This window comes from Geospiza fortis, unplaced genomic scaffold (assembly GCF_000277835.1).
Source record: "Geospiza fortis unplaced genomic scaffold, GeoFor_1.0 scaffold145, whole genome shotgun sequence".
In the NCBI taxonomy this organism is placed as follows: Eukaryota; Metazoa; Chordata; class Aves; order Passeriformes; family Thraupidae; genus Geospiza; species Geospiza fortis.
The window spans coordinates 3047827-3063744 of NW_005054362.1; the positions used below are offsets into that span (position 1 = coordinate 3047827).

Sequence of the window (15918 nt, forward strand, 5' to 3'; positions counted from 1 at the left end):
TGAGTGATGGAAAGTTAATCTAATCTGTCTCCTGAATTTTGCAGGACACTTAGGAAATGCTGACATGATTCAACCAGGGCTTATTCCTCTCCAGCCAAATTTTGATTTTATGGATACTTTTGAGCCTTTTCAGGGTAAGAATCATATATAGAGTTCATTAATTTCTTAAATATTGCAGTGATTTGTGAACTAGGTTTTTAAAAAAAAAGTTTAAGTCTTACAAGCATCTAAGGTTTCCCCATTTCACACTTCTTAGTGATGAAGACATTTAACATTTTGTTTGTCTTTGAATGTTTTATGGCACTGTCAAGAATTCTATATAACACTAAATTACTGCTGACAACTTTGATGGTTATGGATCTTCATGGAAGTAGAGTCATATCTATTTGCTGGCTCTGCAGGCAGTCTGCATCAGATAACTGTACTTTGTGGGACTCGCTGAGGATCAGCTCTTGGCTGTCTGTGTTTAGATGAACCTTTAACAGGACTGATTTTTGCATTGTCCCAGTTTGCATGAAAGTTGAAGGAGTCAGAGAAGAGATCATTTCCTCTGAAGACAGCAATTCGCTGTTCAGTCAACAGCAGTTGTATGAAGCAAAAAGCTCATGGTTTCATTATTTGCTAAATAATACTGATATTCCTGTGAATTTTAAGATCCAGCAATGCTGTAGAAAATTAATAGGTGGCTTTTCATATTTCAGAATTATTCACGCCCAGTCGCTCCAGTAATTATTTCCCTTCCGTGTCTGCTGTCAGCTCAGCTACCACAGACAGCAGCAGCCACTCTTCCCAGGTAAGAGAGGTTTCAAACAGAAGGCTCTGCCATGAGCCATGTCCTCTCAGGAGAAGTTCAGGCATGTCTGAGTCAGTGATATTTCCTTGTCTCTCAGTCTCCTGTCCTGCCGTCGGGTTCGCTGCCCAGCACGCTGCCAGCAGGGAACATCAGCGATGGACTGATTCCTTCCTCAGTACCTGCTCCTGTCATTCCTGACGTCGTTGCTGACCAGTGCTCCAGCATTAGAAGTGGGGGATCTTTCATCCAGCCGGCAGACTTCCCTCCTGACTCGTCTCTCAGCGGGCCGCAAACTTTTATGTCGGTGTTCCAGACGCCGCTGCCGCTGCTGCAGCCCACGAGCACCCGCCGCCTTCGCCGCTCCAGAAACGCCCAAGTTCGGCCTCTGCGAATCCTCGGTCATCACTCACACGGCTTCTGCCACGCTGACCCACAACGCCCCTGCCACCACCTTCAGCCAGAGCCAGAGCCAGAGCCTGGTCCTGGCCACGCAGCAGCCAGGGGCAGGAGTGCCTTGTAACCTGGCCTTCCAGACTGCTGTTGTGCAGGGGCAGCCCCGGCCCCAGCTGCAGTCCCAGCTGACATTTGCACTCCCCAAACCTGTTCCTCTGGCCAGTGCTGGGACAAGGCCCAAACAGTCACAAAAAATAGTGCCTGCTCCGAAGCTTGAAACAGTGTCCTTAGTGGTAAAGAATGCCTTCATCACCCCAGGTGAGGAGCACTGTGGGAGGATGGTTTTGTTTTGTGAGTGGGACTAGCAGGAGGAAAAGACCTTCTTGCTTTTCTTGCTTAACATAATAAGCTAAAATAGAGCTGCTGAGTGTGTCCACGGAACCCTTGAATCCACTGGCTGAATGCAGTGGCTGCACTATTCAGTGGGATTCTCTGGACTGCTGCAAGGATTGGAAGCAGTTTGGTTGAGTGTGAAAAGCTGACCTGCAAAAGGGGATCTCTTTTTGTATCATCTGTGATGGGCTGTGTAGCTGCACCAGCTCTGTGCTCCTGTCCCATAGAAGCCCTGGATTTAGGAGTGATGCTGTTGTGATTAACTGCCCCTCAGAGCACTCAACCACAGTGGAGGAGGAGATTCTCCTGAGAGACTTTGAGATCTTTGTCTCAAGCAGTCTAGAGACCCTTGGAGATGCTTTAAGTCAGGAGTGGGTTTCATGTCAGGGTAGGAACACCTGGGACTTCCAGACTGGGTGGGATTTGAAGCCACTGGCGCTGCACAAGGCAAAGAATAACAAGATAAGGAGTGAGAATGTAACTTAAGGTGATTCTTGTAGGAAAGCTCAAGGCTGGAGCAGGACAGGCAGAACACTCTTGGGATTATTGCAATCTGTTTTTAGACTTGTGCTGGCTGGGGGCCAAGTGACTTCAGCCACTTGAAATGTGCAACAATAATTCAAGAAAAAGCCTGCCTGGAGGAGTAATGTTAAACAGGCTTTACTAGGGAGTAGGTGTGTCTGCCAGGGCCTGACAGTGAGGTTACCCACCAAAGAGAAAAATCACTGTTCAGGAGAAGAGCAGACTCAAGATGGTATTCTAGGATGTCACTGTGATCAATTTGGTCCATGATTAATAGCATGAGGGTGTTAATGGCAGTGTTCCTATCTGCAGTGTGTTATAAACCAACATTCCCTGTACCTTCAGCAGCTGAGACATGCATTTCTCACCTAGTGAAGATTGTAGGCAGCTCATTTTCAGAAAGTCTTTGCTCCTGCTTTTCTCAGGGCTTCCTGGGTTGTTCCTCACCCCATATATTACTTTCCCAGTGCTCCACCATTTACTTCTAGACCATCACAACCAGTGGCTTTGTTTCTCATCTAGATTAATGGCATGTATTTGGGGATCATGGTGTTCCTAAACTACTGGGACATCAAGTTCAGGGGACAAATCCAATAATTTATATAAATACCAGAGCTTTATTTTTGGAAACAGAATAAACATCAGTACTTGTAACTGAGGCATTTATGCCTGTAATTTGTGTTCAGGACAAACAAATCATCTCCTGACTGTAAAGCAAATTACATTATGTCTTGGGTTAAAACTGCTGTGTGGTATAAGGAACCAAAAATCTGTACAGATTGTCTCATCAGGTGCAAGACTTCACTGCTATCACCACTTCATGATAAATGTGCTGATTTGGAGAGGAAAGTCTGCAAAAGATGCATATGTAGGACAGAAACATGAATCATGTAAAGCGACTTCTAAGTGTTGTTGCTGGTTGCTGCAGGTCCCCAAATGTGCAAGTCAGAAAGGCCAAGCCTGTGCAGCAGCTTTAATGCACTGGTAAGAGTAGGCTCTTGAGGTCAGTAGAGATGTCACAGTCCATCTGAACATCAGTGAGCAGTGGAAAGGTTGTGATTCCAGCTTTAGATGTGGGAATGCTCAAAGAATGAACTCCCTGTGTCAGTGACAGAGCCACACAAGGGCTGGCACAAGGTTTGTGCAATCCCCAGGCCTCTCTTAAGGAGGCTGTGCAGAAACTCCAGTTGAGTCAAAACACAGTTGTCAGGCAGAGGTGACACTGTCAGGGAGGGGACATTGGATAACCCTGCACTGTGTCCCTGTCCTGCTGTGTGTGTCCTTCAGGGTCCTGATGCTGAGCTGCAGACGGGTGGCTTTGCAGGGGCTGAGCTGTGCTGACACTTCTCCTGCATCATGACTTTATTTGTACAAAAGAGAGCTGAACCAGTGCAGCCAAGAGTGAAGCCAAATATGTTTGGTTCATTTTTATCAAAACCCAGACAGAAGCTGTGTCTTTGCCTGATTCTTCCCTTAGTGATAATTTAGGATGGTCAGTCATGTTCTGTCTAGACTGGGCAAGAACAATGTCAGCATGAATGCTGTGGTAGTAGCTGCACATCTGCATTGGTTACATGGAGATCTTCACAGATTCATGTGGAGACATTTGCTGCTATTCAGAATTGCCTCTAGCTGCCTAAGCACTGCAGAACTCTTGATTCTTTAGCATATTTTGTGGAATTTTGGTGCTGATTCCCAATCACATTTGGTTGTCTTGTTGTTGTGTGTCATCTAAAGCAGCTATATAACTAGATAGTGAAAGAAGCTGGTAGGCTGAAGTGCTGAGGAAAGGATTTAAGATATATATACAACAAAGCATGAAGTATTGAGTCATTGACCCTTCCTGGGTCAGCAGAGCAAGCCTGAGACTCCAAAGTGTGGATGGAAGAGGAGAGCTGAAGATGGTCCTTTCCTGTCAAGCCCACCTCTGACAGAATGAAGACATTTTGTATCTCCCTGAATTACCACATACCTCTGTAAATTCACAGTGAAACAGTGACAGTGGTGCTAGAAAACTCAGAAATAGCTGGAGTGTTGAAGTCCTTTGTACTGAATTAAAGGGGTTGAGATTATTGGAAGACTGGTGGCATTTTATACTGCAGTGACATAGCACCAAATAGATGCCCATTGATCCATGCCCATGTTTAATGACAAGTTATTTCATACAAAATAATTTCCATCTTTTTTTTGTATCATTAACTATTCTAACTGAATTGTGTTCTTCAGCTGCCTTTCAGGGACAGTCCAGAGCTGTGATTGTAACTCCAGCACCTTTAAAAAGAGAGGGGATTTTGACGCCAGCCACGTCTCAGTCTAATGTTGCAATTGCACCAGCTGGAATTGTCAGAGTAAGGAGAAGATAAAAAAAAATTATATATTTGTTTTCTAGGCCTGTTGTTTGCAAGTAGTCAGAGCCATAATGTGCTCAGGCGGGTAACAAGTCCAGTAAATCATCTGTTACCCAACGTATGCATTTGTGCATTCAGCTTTATGTTTGCTTGTTTTTAATGTAGCCCCTTCATGGGCTTGGAAGCACTTTATAGTCTTGACAAGCTCTGTCTCACACAACAGTAAGGTTCCAAGGAGGCCTGTATTCACAGTGCTGTGGATGGGGATGGTTTGTGCTTTAACTGTGCAGAGGCTGGAAGGAGCCCAGGGAGCTCACCTTTCCACTGGCATATTGGAAAACATGCCTTGGGGATGTGAGTGGGTTTCCCCAATATGTTGTGTGCAGGAAGATGGAGATAGATTTTAGTATATTATGCTGTTGATGTGTTGTAATACTGCTTTAAGTTATGAAAGGATACTGGTGTCCCGCCAGAAGCCTGACTTTGGTGCCTGCCAATTCCTTATATATTAGCCCTTGTTTCATGTCATCAGATTGTTAATCATGTATTAATTTGCTACTTTTAGTGAAAGGCAAGGTAACAAATCTCTCTTTCTCTCTTTCTCTTTCTTAATCTCTCCCCCCACTTTGTCCTTTCTCTCATCCCTTCTCTCCCTCTGCCCCCACACTGCCCCTCCTGCTCTCTTTCTCTCTGTTTTTCTCTGTGCTGTCTCTGTGCTGTTCCCAGGCTCCCGGGCTGACGGAGTTCCGTAGTAACATTCTGGTTGGTCCAGCACAGCGAGCACCAAGTAGTCAACAAAGCCAGTCTGCAGTCTCACATCTCTTTCCTCCTAGTGTAGTCCAAGATGTGTTGGTGAAAGGAGAGCACATCCCTTCCCACTGTAGCTGTTCACAAGTTCCCTCACCTACACCTAGTAAGTTAGAAAGCTGTAAGCATTCTCTCCCCTCACATGGAAGTGTTTCTGTTGGGTAGGCAGGGTGTAAATGGGCCTTGAGGATCTCTGGATAATTTTTGAAGGAAAAGCTTTTCAGGCCCTTCTACCCCACAGCTTCAGTTGTATCCAGTAGTTTCCAATTCTTGTCTTAAATGACTGCAGCATCCCCACAAACTGGGATTTTGTGTTTCGTGTAAGTGACTCCTTTCTAAAAGCATGTGCTGTCGTAGTCACCAAGAAATGTAGGAAGTGCTGAATAGGTTTGTTGTTCAGTGTCCTAGCTCTGATTTTGACTGGAGGATCTCAGACACAATCCTTGTAGGTAAGTGCAAAGACTCCTTTTGCATGTGCATCGGTGGAGTGTTCTCTGGGCTGGTTCTGGTGGTCAGTGGCTTGTGAGTGTCGCCATCATGTCCCAGGCCTTTAGAGACAAATGGGGGAGCCCAGCAGGACAACGGAGTCACAGCCTGTGCATCCAACATGCCTTTGCTGAAATATGTCTGTGGAAGGACAGTTACATCTTGCTATTCGGGATGTGTCATGTGACATGATACCCTCTGCTTTCCCAGCAGTTCTGATGTTCTCTAGCATGTGGTTGCTGCATCAAACAGTGTAATTTGGTTGCTGACTGCATTTCAGTTCAATTCTGAGTAGAAACTTCTCAGCAGTTACGTTTGCTACAGAAAGTTGTTTGTTAATGTGTCTTGTGTTTTTTCCTTTCTGAAGGCCGGGACTGTCAGAATTCAGGCCAGGCTTCCCCCTGCACCTCTGAGCAGAGCCCCAGTCCACAGTCTCCTCAGAACAGCTGCTCAGGAAAACCTGCCACTGACCCTGCTGTGGCTGCACTTAAGGTGTGTGTCCTTTCCTTTGAGGGGCTTTTCTTTGCCTTCATAGCTACTTTTCTGTCCTGATGTCTGGGCATAGCTTCAGAACAGCAGCATTGTGTGTCGAGCTTAGCTTGCTGCTGCGTCTGTGCTGCTCTGTGCAATCCAAAATGTCAGGCTCTAATCTACTCTTCTCCTTAGGGATGTGTCACCAGAGGGGCCAGGCTTAGCTGTACCTCTGCAGGTCCTTATGGTCATGACAGCAGTTCCTGCTGTGGCTCACAGGACTGTTGTGACAGGTGTCAGTTTACTTGTCAAAGGGTTCAGGCTTAGTGTTCTAAACTGTGGCTTTTTGCCATTGTTCTGTTGGGGCTCTTCAGCCTGCAGGGCTCTGGCCATCGCTGGAGGGGAAGTTCTTGACCTGCTGAGTTACTTACATGTCTCCAGTGATGCTATGCTGCTTCACAGAGAAGCAGCTCCACAGACTCTGCGAGTTACACCTGTAAAACCCTTCGAGAATCACTGGGGTAAGAGCTTGGTGGTCTAGAGATAGCACCCGAGTGCTGGTTGTACCTCACACACAAGCTGACCTTGTCAGAACACTTTCTGTGGTGGTATGAGAAACTTCTCCATGAAAACCCCATCAGAACAATCAGCTGTAACCCTCTCATTCATTCTTTTGTGGGAGGGAGCATTACTTAACAGTTTTGCAAGTGCCAGCCCCCTTCTGGCTTCCCTGGCTCTGTGTACCCTGAGATTGATGGCAGTTTGGTTACTCTGGGGCAGAAAGGTAAGTTTAACACCTGCAGCCTGTGACTAAACTCAGGTCTAGATCTGCTGCAAAGGACAATCAGAACTGCCCATTGCTGACCATGCTGCAAGTTGCTCAGAAAAGTTGGCAGGGATTTGCTTGGCATGAGAGCTCACAAGCTGTGGATGCAGCCTGTTCTGCTGATAGAGAGTAAGGTAACAAAGGAACAAATTAGTAGGGCTGGCTGATGGTGGGAAAGTGGTCACTAGATAGTAAAGCAAAGACAGCTTTACAGCCATGTAAGCACACCTGCTCTGACAGGAATTGCTTTGGATGTGTACTGTTAGTAACTCTTTTGCTAGACAAGAGAGAAGCAGTGATATTTGCCGGGCTCCAGATGTATGTGCTTTTGTTCCTCTGTATTGTCAAGTTAGATTAAACAGTTCTGTATTGCTAGGTAACATGGTTATTTCAGTTTGGCAAGCATGGAGTGCACTGGAAATCTCAGTTCTGCTCGTGAACCTGCATTTCCTGTGGTTTTGGGCAACCACTTCACTGCTTTATTACATTGCTTTCCTCCGTTATAAAGTGGGGTGATGGTGAGCTGCTGCCAGAAAGCCTCACTCTTGCAGGAATGGGTTCTCAAAGTGCAAACTCTGTTAAAGAAGTTCCTTCATCCCAGGTTTCCTGTGGCAGACTCCCAGGAAAAAGCAGTAATTGAGTGGTGCAATAGGAACACCTTGGGCTGCTGCTGCAAGAGAGAGACTCAGAACAAAGAAATCCCTGGGCTGTTACAGTTTTGGTCTCTGCACCTCCTTCACACACCTGACACACACCTCTGTGTGGAGTGGGGTTTTCAGAGTCATATCTGGAGTAGTTTTGTTCCTTCCTGGATCCTTTCTGTGTGTCCCTGCTGTGGCTGTGACATGTGTAACATCCCAGGGATGATCCCTGGCTGTTCCAGGCTCCAGCTGAGCTGGGCAGGAGCCACAGGAAGGCAGTGTGGCCCCAGCTTTGCGAAGGGATCTGCCGGCTGCTCCTTTGTCCTCGCAACTCAGAGGCCTTGGAATAATCTGGTATTCCCAGTGCCTGAGCAGAAACTAGAGCTCCTTTTCTTTCCTATCTATCAAGGGCACCAACCTTGGGAGCTCCTGTCCATGTTTAGGTAGCTCCCCAGCTCTGGGATTCAGGGGCTACAGGGTCCTCCTGTGCGTAAAAAGTCCTGCCAGTTGTTTTCTTTGTTACTGATGGGGAGGTATTTCTGCCACAGCCTGGACCAGCTCTGGGTCTACTGATCTTTGTACTTTTGTTGATATAAATCCTAAATATTTTACTTCCTGATGACACAGCTGAACTTAGAAAGATGTGGGGGGTGTCCTTTTCTTTCTGCTAAAGCACTCCACAGACAAATGGTATCTTTCAAACCTTTGTGTGCCTTGCTGGCAAGTAACAAATCATGTGCATACTGTACAAGAACCTCCAGGTAATATAGTATCTTTCAGATTTTCTCCTTGCCATCCTGGCGTGTGATGCTTAAAATAGGTGCAGATGTTAGAGGTGAGTTGGTCCACAAACATACTGTCAATTCATTATTAAGATTCTGGAGAGTCATTCCAGGGTAGGCCATGAATGCCAACAAGTCAACAAACATGACACTGAATTTGAGTAGCTGAAATAGTCATAGCAGTGAAACAGTAAAGGAGAACAGCACAGACTGAGCTGATTTTATTTATGCAGAACCGAAGAATGAGACATCTTTCAGAACAAAAACGAAGGTCTAATATCAAGATTGGTTTCAGTGCTCTGAACAGCTTGGTGTCAGCCAACTCCAAGTCGGTAAGTACTGCAGCAGCACTTACAGCTTGATGTGAAATGTAAGAAAGATCCATTCCAAAAGTCTTGTTAATAAATGTAGTGATTTCACTGCTGAGTGGTCAGCTGAGCACAGCAGAGAACACACTGCTGGAACACAGCAGTGAGCAGAGGTAGAATGGTGAAGCTCAGGTAAATTCCTAGGATTTCCTACACCATTGAGATCTCTGCCTCCCAGCATGGTCAGTTCAGATGATTTGGAAAATCTCATTAGGACTCTTTACACCACCCAGCTATCTTTAAGAATCAGGGCCTTTTTTCCCCCTTTCACCTGTCATTTGTGCTTGGGTTCACAGAGAAAAAAAATCCCAGGTGATTTCTCGATGTCCAATGACTTTGTCCAGACGAAAAACTTACTCTGGCCACACCAGTTAACTTAGTTCACTAAATTGAAATATAGATATATCTGCACTACAAAATTTTTAGTGTCCTTTAGATACCAGTGGCTTTGAAACATGCAGAATATGAAAGCTTTTTGTGCAGAATGTTGATTCGTTTTTATAGTTCTTATAGTTTCAGAAATTTAGGCAATATGTTGTCAGAATTTCCCTTCCTGGCTTGAATAGCCTATTTGAAAGGAAGTCCTTTTTGAAAACTCAGCTTTACTGAAATGTCTGGTTATTTTATTTCTCAAGTACAGATTTTTAATTGGTTCCTCCAAACTGAAGAGTATTATTATCTCCTTTGATGGGTCCTTCTATTTAATAACTCCAGGTTTCCCAAACGAAATAATTTATATTATCAACTTAAAGCAGCGCTTCTACCAGCCCTATAAATCTGTCTGGAGATGTAGCACATACTTCACTACTTAAGTAAAACTGTAAATATTTTTAAGAGGACAGATAATGAAATAAAACATTTTAAATTATTAAAATACTTCTTTCAACAAAGTAGCAGAATTGTAATTTATGGAAGAAGACAATCCCTACGGCCACATTTTTGTACTGGAGTTTGAAGAGGATTCAGAGAAACGCAGAGTTGAGTATCTGAAGTGTTTTGCTTTGCCCTGACCCTGTGCTTTTACACACAGTGAAGGAAAATTAAAAAGTGCTGGAGTGCAGGTTAGGAGGCCAAACTCATCATGAACCTCAGGTGATTGCAGGAAGTGAGCTGTGTGTCTGTGTTTGGCCTAGATCAGCCACGCCATCACACTCCAGAAGACAGTGGAATACATCGCCAAGCTGCAGCAGGAGAGGAGCCAGATGCAGGAGGAGACCAGGCGGCTCCGGGAGGAGATCGAGGAGCTGAACGCCACCATCCTGTGAGAACAGGGAACTCCCAGGGACCGAGCAGCAGCTCCAGTGGTGCCAAACAGCAGGGAGGGTGTGCTCAGTGCCACACCAGGGAGCAGATGGGTGTTAGACAGAGCAGAGCTGCTGTGGGATGGGCACTGGTGCAAACTGTGGATTTTCAGCAAGCTCTGAGCACAGAATGCACAACAGTGGCAGCGTCAGGGAGGATGTGTCAGAATAGTTCTGAGAAGAATTCAGCGAGGATGTTTTTATAAAGCTCATTGGTTATTGAACTCTCACTCTTCACAATGGCTTTGCTGCAGTTTTCTTCTCAAATGCAGTCAGTTTTTATAGAGTATTGTGATTGAGTACATAAGACACACAACTTGGGCTCCAGGAGTTCAGCCACTGGCTGAACATAATTGATGATAAATCACCTTCCCTGTGAAGTGCCTCAGTTTGCTCTGTGGGTTTATGATTATATACTGTTGCAAAGCATATTGAGAACTGCACTGGCTTTACTTCCATCTGCAGAAATTTTGAGCTTAGGCATGATGTTAAAATTAGCACTAAATCAAAATATTTTTATTTTTCTTGCAAAATATAATCAAGTTTGCTTAGTTTTATTTTAAATTGATCTGTTTTATAAGAATCTCCATTACATTTTCTTCTGTAACATTGCTTAGGAGTAACTGTAAATTTTTCCTTGACTCCTAATGTGGCTTGTCCTTAAGGAATGCCCAAAATTACTTTTTTCTATGCTATACTTTGTTTTCAGTTTTGTTCTTTGTATCCAGAAGTTTTTGTGGCAGCTTGATAAATCACTTTGCTGTGTGAATATAGACCAAGTTGTTGGGGAAACAGTTTTTATTCCTGACTGGAGCAGTTATACTCTGGGGGCAACAAGCACTGGGAAGCGCCTCCAGCAGAGATACCAGGAATACACACTTATCTCCTGCTGCAGTTTAGTCTGGAAGAGAAATGTGTCCTTTTTGGTGAGATTCTAACCTCCAGACATCTTCCCAGTTCTTGCCAGCAGCAGCTCCCTGCTACTGGGGTTCCCGTAACGCGGCAGAGGTTTGACCACATGAGGAAGATGTTTGATGAGTACGTGAGAAGCAGGACCCTGCAGAACTGGAAGTTTTGGATTGTATCCTTTTATACCAACCTGATGAACTTGGGCTTTGGTACTGGTAGTTTTAGAGCCAAGAACTTGGGATTCTGATGCTGTGACTTTAAGCTGAGTTACTTAAATAGTAAACATCTTCAGTTTTCATCCACATCTGCATGTGGATATGGATTCTTGCAGACCTTGTTCACCTCAACATGTGGGAGGTAACTGCAAAGTAAAATGCAATACAGAGGCAAGGTTTTCTTGCTAGGTTATTGTACTGCAAGAAACCTTTTGTGGGCTCTGCTGTAACTGCAGCTCTGGTTGTCTTTTGGGAAACGTATGTAGACAATAGCAAAGATTTCAGGGGAAGAAAAATTACAGTTACAGAAGCTGTTCAAAAACCTGCACATTTCCTTTTCCTTTTTTCCTCTTCGGGTCAGTGTGAAGGAATTTTGCTCTCAGTCTTAGCATTAGAGATTTAAAATACAATTATTTCAATATTGCAATCCCTCTGGCAGTTGAAGTCCATTTAGAAATCCAGTGTTTTCTCTGCCATAGCCTTTGCCATAGAATGTTTTGAACTCCCCCTTTGTTGCCTCCCTTAACATTTGATGGTTTGCAGTTCAGCATTATTATAAAGCCATTGTTTGAGTCCTTCAATGGGATGGTTTCCACAACAAGCTTTAAGGATCTGAACGAAACTGCACTGGCCTGGTTGGATCAACACTGTTCTCTTCCTGTTCTGAGGCCAAGTAAGTGAGGTTACATCCAGCAGCTCTTCAGATCACAGAAAGTAAGATATAATAGCATTTCTTAAAAGTCAGAGTATGACAAAGAAAGCACATGATGCTGAATGTGGCTTTCGCTTCCTTTTTGTTAGCTCAGTGAAAAAATAAGGGCCTCTTCTGAAGGCTCTTCAGAAAAAAAATTGTTGAATATACCAGAATTTGTTGAATATACCAGAATTTAAACAGTCTTTTACTACATTTAAATTTCAAAAGCTTGGCTCTAGTTGGAGTATGTTTGGCAGTGCGATTTATCTCATAATGAGGGAAGAACTCTGAGATTTGTATTTAGCTTTGGAGTGACCTTCTGTTTGGGCATCTCTGCTTGATTTCTTTCCCTCTTGCCTTTCAGCAAGTATTTAATTTACATTTATAGCTGTCAAGGGGTGCTCTATTTTGCAGAAGAAAGATCAGTCAGATGAATAGCTTTTCCTGATGTTTTCCTGCCTTTTTTTTTCCTAGTGGTGCTGAACACCCTGAGGCAGCTGAGCAGGAGCACCTCGATCCTGTCGGACCCGCAGCGGCTGCCGGAGCAGGCGCGCGAGGCCGTGACGAAGGTGAACAAGAGAGCTGGGGACACCTAACAACCAAAGACACTGAGGTGCTTGTCCCAGGGGTGGAGACCCTGCCAGGCCCTGCCTGCCCAGGCTCCTCCAGTCAGTGCACTTTAGAAAGGATTCTCTCCATCACCAGAGACATTGTTCAGGGCACCTGGCCCTGCCTTGAGAAGAGGTGCAGGTGATGCAGCGTTGTCAGAATGTTTGGGTTCCTCTCCAGTGCTGTGCTGTGCTCTGTCACGTGAGAAAAAACACCAAGCTCAGGTAAACTCAGCAGGTTTGAGCCCTGCAGGCAGCAATAGATGTCCATCAATGCATCCTTATGCAACTAATGGAATGCCCTCAGTTCTCTGAAGTGTAAATCCTGTACACCAAGGAATGTGCTCTTCAAGGGGAAAAAATACTTCTGATTTCATGAAGCAAAATGTGCTTTTTGTTTTGTTCTCTGGTATTTGGTTCCATGTGTTTTACTTGAATAGTGAAAATTGTTAAATAGGATCATATGAAAAACCAAAGGAGAAGAAAAATCTGTCAGTGATGTCAACTCATGGCAAAAATACTAGAATTAAAATCTCAGGCTGTGTTTTGTGTATTTTTATTTTAATGAGTGTATCATTGCATTTGATCAGTTTCAAGACGTGCTTTATTTTCTAGTAAATAAAGTAGCTGATTTTTATTTTTTTTATATAGCCATTGCAAGGGAGTAGCAGGCTGTGCAGTAAGTGCAAGAAAGCAGTTTTAGATTGTATAAATTCTGCAATTAGGATAAATACATGAATTTATATCAGCTTAATCAGTTAACTGTTTTCTTGCACTCTGCACAATTCAGCTGCCATCCTCACAAAATGTGCACATATAAAACACATCCATGCGTAAATGTAGTAGCACTTCAGAGACAAGAATTGAGTTTGTAATGTTAAAAAATTGGCTTTTTTATTATCTCAGAAGCTATATCAAACCACAAAGACTTGCAGTCAGTTCTTTGCTTCTTTGTCTTTTTTTTGCTTCTTTTTGCCTTCTGTCTGAAAAACCTGAAGGACTTTGCTAGGCCTGATCTGATGGGAAGGTTCTGTTCCACATGAATTATAGAACATGTAAAAATAAGTTTTAAAGTCAAAATATTGCATAACATTTTTCTGTGACAATCTCAGCCCATCCTGTGCTCTGCTGCAGGTAAACTGAGTCCTGTTCCAGCAGTGATTGTGTATCCTGGGACAGCACTGGGATGTTCATTCCCGCTGATTGTTCATAGTCTGGATGGTCCCATGGCCCTTGTAATTCCACTCATAACTTGATCCTGATTGTTCAGAGCTCTGCAAAGGTGGGAACACCTCCCTTGAGCAGTTTTCTTCCAGTTCCAAGGGCAGGCTGCAGGTGCTGTGCAGCCTCTCACAGTGGGAAAATGAGGAATAACTGGAGCACTTGGGGGTTGCACACTCTGAAGTGGGCCCAGTGGGTTCTCCCTGGGGAAAGGAGCTTTTCTCAGCATTGTCCCCTTCTCCTCCACTTGGTGGGCCAGAGTTTGGAAGGAAACAATGGGCCTGGGGAGTAGGGCTGAGCACAGGTGGAGGTTTTGTTCTTGTTTCTCTTTTGTCCTGAGTTCTTGCAGCTAATGGCTTTTCTTGCAGAAAAAAGCTTTCCCTTTGCTTCTGTGAGAGCAGCACTGTGGGAAGGACAAGGCACAAAAGGTGAGCCTTTCCCTGCATGGAGGGACTGAGGACTGAAGGGGAAGGCAAAATGACAATTTTTTACCAACACAGCTTCCTCTCTGCAGGCTGGGTTGGGGGACATGCTTTTCTTTCTCTTTTTTTACAGTAGATTTGACAAATAATTTGAAGTTTGTGGCACATGTGAAAACCTGTGTCCCTGTCACAGAAGCAACAAAATTTCAAGTCTCATCCAAGGAATGGTGTGTAAAGGTTGTCATAGTAATTAAATAATAAGTAGATTTTCTGGAGGGATCCATTCCCAGATTATTCATTAGGTTGTAATCAATTAAGCAATATTCTTTTGGATACATCTGGGTAAGAAGTGTTAAATAAGAAAATAATTTTTTATATCAGTGCTTTCAATCCTCCTATTTTTATCACTAGTTGTGAATTGGACTCCAGTAAAATCATTTTACACTGTGATGAGCTGGGGATTCCCTTATGTCCTTTCCTTGGAAAGGACCTCACTGTTAAGAGCATGTGTGGGTTTCTAGCAAGAAAGCAGCAAGGCACATTGTCCAAGAGGTTTTGCTGACCTTTTCAGATGAGCAGATTCTCTAATGCCTCCCCTGCTTGTCAGCAGTGATGGTGTGTGATTTTTGCCATTTCTGGTATCGATGACGTGGGAGTTCTGTCCCAACAATCACAGTGCAGTACAGTCATCCTTCAGGGCCCTGGGGGATCTGAGAACTGAGACCCTGACATCCCAGATCTCACTGAATGGATTGGAAACTGAAAGCAACCTTAAACGATCAGCAGAGGTAATTCACCTGAACTGCCAAAAACTTTGTCCATTCACAGTTTTGATGTGGATGGAAAACTCATCCATTAGATTGCACCATGAGCTGGTTACAATTGGAGGGGAAGTGCTTGTTTAACAAATTGTGGTGCAGAAACAAACTCAAAGCACTATTAAAAAACTGCAAATCTTAAAGAGAAAAAAATTGAGTATTTCTTACTTAGGCAAGAGTGTAGGAGGGAGGGAAGGAAAAGTGAAAAGATACTTTCCACTAGTGCAATTACCAGAAATGATGTGGCTGCTCTTTGAAGCAGTGGTTCAATATGTTCTTGTCACCCTGTTATTGCAGATCAGAATTCTTTTAGCAGTCAGCCTTGTGAGGAGAGTGATTTCACTTCATTTGGAAACACAGGAGGAAAAAAGCTGGTTTATGTCTCACATCTGAACAGTAGAACCACTAAAGATTGGTATGGAAAGAGATGGACCATGTATGTATTAGTTTCTGCATAGTTTTCCACTTTGATTTATGTTTAAACACCTTAGTCTTTCTTTCTTTACCCATGGAGGAATTTAAATACTTTGTATTTTTCAAAGTTTTGTAATTTAAGCACTCTGATTTCCTCAGTGTCACCAAAGTAAGCAAGCCAAACACACAGTGCCTAAAGTCTGCAAAGAATTGCAGGTGCTGCACATCTGTCTGGTGCTAAACTTTTGGAGAACCCCCAGATAACTGAATACAAGTTGTATTCTGTCAAATGCAACATGTTTCACTCAGTAAAGGAGTGGCTAAATAACTTATTTATGGCCTGTGATATGCACAAAGTCAAAATGGGATTGTCTGCTGGTTCCTTCTGACCTGCAATTGTATTAATTGGTATATTGTAGATGGCCCCACCCCAAAAACAAATTCTGGAGAACTGGGGCATGATCTGGTGTAGTTATTAGCTTGTAT

At 43.9% G+C, this 15918-nt stretch overlaps 1 protein-coding gene across 1 annotated transcript in view; it reads left to right on the forward strand.

Moving 5' to 3' along the window:
• The window catches only part of MLXIP (MLX interacting protein), a 17353-nt gene extending 4243 nt beyond the window's left edge, over nt 1-13110 (forward strand). Inside the window, 12 exon segments of the mRNA XM_031059473.1 lie at nt 45-134; nt 702-793; nt 891-1132; nt 1134-1504; nt 4328-4449; nt 5176-5362; nt 6110-6234; nt 8696-8794; nt 9964-10091; nt 11089-11212; nt 11799-11928; nt 12424-13110. Of these exon segments, the coding sequence (XP_030915333.1) occupies nt 45-134; nt 702-793; nt 891-1132; nt 1134-1504; nt 4328-4449; nt 5176-5362; nt 6110-6234; nt 8696-8794; nt 9964-10091; nt 11089-11212; nt 11799-11928; nt 12424-12545 (1832 nt within the window). The 3' untranslated portion in view covers nt 12546-13110.
• The last annotated feature ends 2808 nt before the right edge of the window (nt 13111-15918 follow it).